A 7256-nucleotide genomic window follows, 5' to 3' on the forward strand; every position below is an offset into this window, starting at 1 on the left:
AACTCTGAGTCTTGTGCCTTCTTTTCCCACTCCATTTGTCTGGCCCAACTCCAATATGTTACTTTTTGCTTTATCTTGTTTCATTTATTATTATCCCTTAGAAGCCTGTTTGTTTTCTTTTGTTTGTTTGTTTGTTTTGTTTTGTTTTGTTTTGTTTTACAAGAGAAATTGATTTTATTATTACAGAATTAGTTAACAAGTATGGAACAGAACACTCTGGCATTATTTATACAGATTTAATGAGACATAATTTGTGGCTTTTTAAACTTTTTTATTTTATAATTTAATTTAATTTTACACAGATTCCCCTGTCCTCCCTGCTCTCCTCCTCCCCCCAGCCCACCCTCCATTCCCATCTCCTCCAGAGCAAGGAATCCCCTGGGGATTCTGCTCAGCCTGGTAGATTCAGTCCAGGCAGGTCCAGTCCCCTCCTTCCTTCATCCAGGCTGAGCAGAGTGTCCCTGTATAGGCCCTAGGTTCCAAACAGCCAGCTCATGCACTAATAACAGGTCCCAGTCCTACTTCCTGGGGGCCTCCTAAATAGGTCTGCTAATCAACTGTCTCACTTATCATGAGGGCCTGATCCAGTTCCATGGGGGCTCCTCAACCATTGGTTCACAGTTCATGTGTTTCCACTAGTTTGGATATTTGTCACTGTACTTTTTCCAATCTTGATCTCAATACCTCTTGCTCATATAATCCCTCCTCTCTCTCTCTTGCTGATTGGACTCCTGGAGCTCCACCTGGGGCCTGGCTATGGACCTCTGCATCTGCTTCCATTAGTCATTGGATAAAAGTTCTATCACAACAGTTAGGGTGTTTGGCCATCTGATCACCAGAGTAGGTCAGTTCGAGCTTTCTCTCGACCATTGCCAGTAGTCTATTGTGGAGGTATCTTTGTGGATTTCTGGGGACCTCTCTAGCACTTTGCTTCTTCTTATTCCCATGGGGTCTTCATTTATCATGGTCTCTTATTCCTTGTTCTCCCTCTCTGCTAGGATCCCCTGCTCCCCTAAGCTCTTTCCCTTGACCCTTGCCCTTCATTATCCCCGCCCCCCCCACACACACATGTCCAGTTTGCTTATGTAGATCTCATCCATTTCTCTGTCATTGGGCCATCCCTGTGTCTTTCTTAGGATCCTCTTTACTAGGTAGCCTCCCTGGAGTTGTGAGTAGCAGTCTAGTCTTCCTTGGTTTTACATCTAGTATCTACCTGTGAGTAAGTACATACCATTTTTGTCTTTCTGAGTCTGGGTTACCTCACTCAGGATGATTTTTTCTAGATCCATCCATTTGCCTGCAAACCTCATGATGTCATTGTTTTTCTCTGATGAATAGTACTCCATTGTGTATATGTACCACATTTTATTTAACCATTCTTCAGTTGAAGGGCATCTAGGTTGTTTCCAGGTTCTGGCTATTACAATTAATGCTGCTATGAACATAGCTGAGCATGTGCCCTTGTGGTATGATTGAGCATTCCTTGGGAATATGCCCAAGAGTGGTATAGCCACAAATGATATAAAATACCTTGGGTAACTCTAAATAAGCAAGTGAAGGACCTATATGACAAGAACTTTAAGTCCCTGAAAAAAGAAATTGAAAAAGATGTCAGAAAATGGAAAGATCTCCCATGCTCATGGATAGGAAGGATTAACATAGTAAAAATGGCAATCTCACCAAAAGCAATCTACAGATTCAATGCAATCCCCATCAAAATACTAACACAATTCTTCATTGACCTGGAAAGAACAATACTCAACTTCATATGGAAAAAAAAAAAACAGGATAGCCAACAGAATCCTGTACAATAAAAACAGCCTCTGGAGGCATCACAATCCCAGACCTCAAGCTCTACTATAGAGCTACAGTAATAAAAAGAGCTTAGTACTGGCATAAAAACCTGACATGTGGACCAATGGAATCGAATTGAAGACCATGACATTAATCCACACACCTACGAACATATAATTTTTGACAAAGAAGCCAAAACTGTACAATGGAAAAAAAGAAAGTATCTTCAACAAATGGTGCTGGCATAACTGGATGTCAACATGTAGAAGGCTGCAAATAGATCCATATCTGTCATTGTGCACAAAACTTAAGTCCAAGTGGATCAAAGACCTCAACATAAATCCAGCTACTCTGAACCTGCTAGAAGAGAAAGTAGGAAGTAGTCTTGAATGCATTGGCACAGGAGATCACTTCCTAAATATAACATCAGTAGCACAGACACTGAGAGAAACAATCAATCAATGGGACCTCTTGAAACTGAGAAGCTTTTGTAGAGCAAAGGACACAGTCAACAAGACAAAGCGACAGCCTACAGAATTCTAAAAGACCTTCACCAATCCCACATCTAACAAAGGGCTGATATCCAGAATACATAAAGAACTCAAGAAATTAGACATCAAAATGCCCAACAGTCCAATTAAGTAATGGACTATACAGCTAAACAGAGAATTCTCAACAGAGGAAGCTCAAATGGCTGAAAGACATTTAAGGAATTGCTCAACATCCCTAATCATCAGGGAAATGTAAATCAAAACAACTCTGAGATACCACCTTACACATGTCAGAATGGCTAAGATCAAAAACACTGAAGACAGCTTATGCTGGAGAGGATGTGGAGCAAGGGGAACTCTCCTCCACTGTTGATGGGAATGCAAGCCTGTACAGCCACTTTGGAAATCAATATGGCGCTTTCTTAGAAAATTGGGAATCAATCTCCCCCAAGGCCTGTTTTTTTTTTTTCTAATGAGAGACAGAAAGGGAGTGGATCCAAATGGGAGGGGAGTTGGGGAGGAACAGGGAAGAACAGAGAGAAGGGGGAAATGTAATCAAGATATATTATGTAAAAAAAAAATCTGTCTTCAATAAAAGGAAAAAATAAAAACAGTTATAGTTATGTTAATATAAGTTAGTCAGCCTCTCAGAATCCCTAATACTTACCACAATGCAGAACATGGAACAAGAGTAGAATTGATTCCTATAAACTTCTTCAATGAAATGTATGTCCTGACTTATCCAAAAACATTTGATTGTAATCCTTTTGGAACCATGGAGATCAAAAAGAACACTATAATTTCAGATGCTGAAAAGAAAGAACTAGCAACTTAAGTTCTAAACATAAGCAAAAGGGGAGTAGACACAAGACAAAGAGAACTTACTACCTTCAGTTCTTCCTTTAAATAATTGCTAAAGGAATCTTTCCAAATACAAAGGAAATAATAACAAAAGAAGGCTGAGAAGTGCAGAAAGGAAGAATAGTGGACTAGGAATAGAGAGAAAAAGATGGGTTTGTAGATGATAGAGATAGATGCATACCTTCATACGTAATATAATAATAATAACCTGTCCTCATGATTGAATAAAAAATACTATTTCATCTGACATTCAATGTGTATAGACTCAAGATAACTCATTGTTATTCATCAGTGTGCCATCTATAAGAAACTTATTTCTACTCTAACTACACAGATAGGTTGAAATAAAAAACGGTACAAACTAAGAAAAAAGAAGAAAGAAGTTATGTTAAATACCAGATAAAATAAATTTCAGAGCAAAACCTAAGAAACATTAGTAATACGAAGTATATCCATCCACCAACAAGGAAATAATCCCAAGCATATGTGCATCACCTCTACTCATAATGCCTTGTCAGTAACAGCTTGATTTCCCCAGCTTCCTTCCTGAATGTCTTCTTAGTAAGGCCAAATATCACCCCCTTTCTCCTCTTTGAACTTCTCATTTCCCTACTTCACCCAAATTTGTTAACAATACACATTTTTCCCACTACTCAGACTGAAATTTTAGTCATTTTTTATCAAATTATGTCATCTACCACCCCATTATCATACCTTATATGTTGTCTCTATCTTAGCTCTGCCGTTCACTTCACAGTGCCTAACATTTAGTGTCTAGACTTTCTAACCTAGGCTTTATAACCTAAGCTTCCTCCCACCCCTGCCTCCCATACTCTATAAAGAGTATGAAACTGCCTATTGCTTCTCAAAAAAGTCTGAACGTGTCTGATTTACAAGGTTTACAAACCACTGCTTATTTAACAGACCTTACAGGTCCCCCCTGGTTTTTTCACGGTTAGAAGTCGCTTGCCAGAATGCCTTTCTCTACCTCCACCTGGAAAAAAAATGTATATTTCTCCTTCTTAGCCCTCTAATATGCTCTGCATCATGAAATTGAATTTGACAAGTTTGAGTATGAGCCCTGCTCAGCAAGTACAATGTTGCTTCTCTTTTAAAAACTTTATCAAGTGGTCCCTGTGGTCTTTACAGCTGGGTATGGCACTAAAAATTTCTTCACCTTTGTCTCTCCTCTAAACTGCAAGATCCTGAAAGCACAACTCATCTTTGTAACTTTGCATTGCCTGCCCTTTCTGGGACCAAATAAATACATTGTTCTGGGGCTTGTTTTGGGTAGATATTGTGTTGGTTTATGTTTATTTTGGGGTTTGTTTATTTTTGTTTGAGATAAGGTCTCACAACGTAGCCCACATTGGCCTCATATATTATTGGGACTAGATGGATCCATTACTGTGCTCAGCCCATGTAAAGTCTATTGGACATGTTAGAGATTTCATAAGTAGCTGTTGAATAATTGGTCTGTCTCTTCCCACCCAAATAACCCTTCTTTCTTCATAAAAGCTTTAAATTCTTATTTTTTAAACTTAAGATATTGGTATCAATTAAGCATATCCTAAAATATCAATGATTTTACACACAAAAGTACTATTCCATTACATAAAGGAAAACATATACATGCATTTATTGTATGTTGTATAAGTATATTGTATAGTAGGTATATGCAATCATATATTTAGCATGTATTTTCACACACAGTGTAAATACATATAATACATTCACAAAGAGAGAAACCTCTCTATAGATGTTTATATTTTTAAACATTTTTTTACTAAATAATGGCATCTTTAGTAAAGTTTCACAGAAATTGATATAAAGTTTGGATGTGAGTATTAAATATATCCTTAAAATAGTTAATTTGAACTTTCTTGGTCTTATAACTATAAACAATTTTCTCTGACAGCATAAATGACAGGAGTTCAAAAGTGTAAAAAAAGTATAACAATAGATACATATTAAAATATCATAATGAAATTACTTTGTATGTTAATTTTAAAAAATAATAAAAAGAAAGAAAAAATTAAAAAATTTTAATGCAGTACATATTTAAAATATATGGTAGATTACAAATGCATTCTGTACCATTTATACTACTTTATCATTACAGCAATCAACTATACAAATAATTACTGTTATTGTTAATTTTACACACGCAATTTTGAGTGTGTGTGTGGAGTTTAGAGGCCAGAGGCCAACATTGCGTTCTTTCTCTATTGTTTTATACTCCATTTTTTTGAGACAAAGTCATCCTTGAAAACTGAAACTCACCAGTGTCTAAACTGGATGGCCAACAAACCCTAGGGATCCTATCAAAACTGGCATTATAGGCAAGAGCCACCATGTCTGGCTTTTTGATGAGTACTGAGAATCCAAGCTCAGGATTTCATCTTTGCCTTTCAAATGCTTTACCCACTGAGCCATCTTCTCTGCCCCAGCAATTCCCATGTCTTAAAAAGAAAAAAGCCTCATTACTTGCCTCTAATTATAGCATGAATCTTAAAAGTTCTTATTAATAAGATCAAACCTGAGGCCAGTTATTGGGGTGAACACTGGAAGATCAGAGAGCCAGAACAAGCCACAGCTACCTCACTTTGCCGGATCCTCAGCTGGTCTTGCTTCCTCAGACTGGAGGCCTCTGAGTCCTCATCCAGAATGGGTTTCAGCTGAATTGCTGCTCAAAAGCCTGAATGCTTAACCAGGCCAAATGCTGCTAGTTTCTGGTCTCCATGCCTTATATATCTTTCTGCTTTCTACCACCACTCCCTGGGATTAAAGGCTTGCTTTCTGGGATTAAAGGCATGAGTCACCATGCTTGGCTGTATCCTTGAACTCATGGATTTCTGCCTCTGGAATGCTAGGATTAAAGGCGTGGGCTACCAACTGCCTATCCTCTATGTTTAATATTGTGGCTGTTCTGTCTCTGACCCCAGATAAGTTTATTAGCATGCACAATATTTCGGGGAACACAATACCACATCTAATGAAATATTTACTGATTCTGTTTTGCAGACCCGACATCAGGTTCTTCTTTAGACTGGGCTTATGACCTGGGCATCAAACACACATTTGCCTTTGAGCTCCGTGACAAAGGCAAATTTGGTTTCCTTCTTCCAGAATCGCGGATAAAACCAACTTGTAAAGAAACCATGCTTTCTGTCAAATTTATTGCTAAGTATATCCTCAAGCATACTTCCTAATGAATTGCCCTTGGTTTGGAATATACCAATTAATCCTTTGGGGGAGCCTTTCCCTGGAAAGTCAACCTTCTGCATCACCTGAATCCATCCTTCTCTTGCTCATGAAGTCCTGCATTGCTTTCTTCTTGTTTTTATTTACTCCCAATAATAGCACCATAACGATATAACTTTGAGTAAATCCATTTAACTACAGTTCTTCTTTGTAAGTAAAATTTTTAGCCTCATAGAAAGCAGAATTTGAATACTATGAAGTGATATTTCTGAAAGAAATGAAAATGTTGTGTTCTAATGCCCAAAATAAAAAATAAATGGATTGTATTCTGATGCTTTATAAAATATCCTCTGTTTTTAATATACCATGTTCTCAGCATTTCTCAATTAGCCTTAATAGTCTGACAATAGTATTGTTATTCGTTAGCCTTAATAGTGTAACAAATACAGATGTTAATGGTTCTTCAATCTGATGACAGAAACTGTATCTTCAATTTTCAAATATGTAATTTGCCTTTCAAACGTATTTTTCTGATAGAAGTGAACATTGATTATATCTTCAAAATAGCAAAGGACAATGGAAGGAATTAAATAATTCATGGAGAGATGACTCTCAGAGATTTAAACAAGCAATCCAGTTCCCATTAAATTTAAAAGAGCTTACTCTAATCCACAGCATCCATAGGAAACATTCTTCCACAATACCACTCAGCAATTATACAATACAACTGATAGAGTGTGCCCTCTCAGTACATACAAAGAGACCAGTCAATACAGTAAAAGTTGGTGACCAAAAGTCATGTTGCCCAAGGGAAGGATTAGAGGGAGAGAGACAGACAAATAGACACATACACAGAGAGATAGGGACAGAGACAGAAGGCACCCTTAGGTTGTGTTGATGTAAAAC

The 7256-nt window shown here is 37.5% G+C and overlaps 1 protein-coding gene across 1 annotated transcript in view; it reads left to right on the forward strand.

The window, feature by feature from the left end:
- Positions 1 to 6708, forward strand: part of Cpa3 (carboxypeptidase A3) — a 30155-nt gene extending 23447 nt beyond the window's left edge. Inside the window, exon 11 of the mRNA XM_006993812.3 lies at positions 6171 to 6708. Coding sequence (XP_006993874.1) covers positions 6171 to 6358 — 188 coding nt within the window. The 3' untranslated portion in view covers positions 6359 to 6708. The remainder of the gene's footprint in view (positions 1 to 6170) is intronic.
- The last annotated feature ends 548 nt before the right edge of the window (positions 6709 to 7256 follow it).

Source organism: Peromyscus maniculatus, chromosome 6 (assembly GCF_049852395.1).
Source record: "Peromyscus maniculatus bairdii isolate BWxNUB_F1_BW_parent chromosome 6, HU_Pman_BW_mat_3.1, whole genome shotgun sequence".
NCBI classification, from domain to species: Eukaryota; Metazoa; Chordata; class Mammalia; order Rodentia; family Cricetidae; genus Peromyscus; species Peromyscus maniculatus.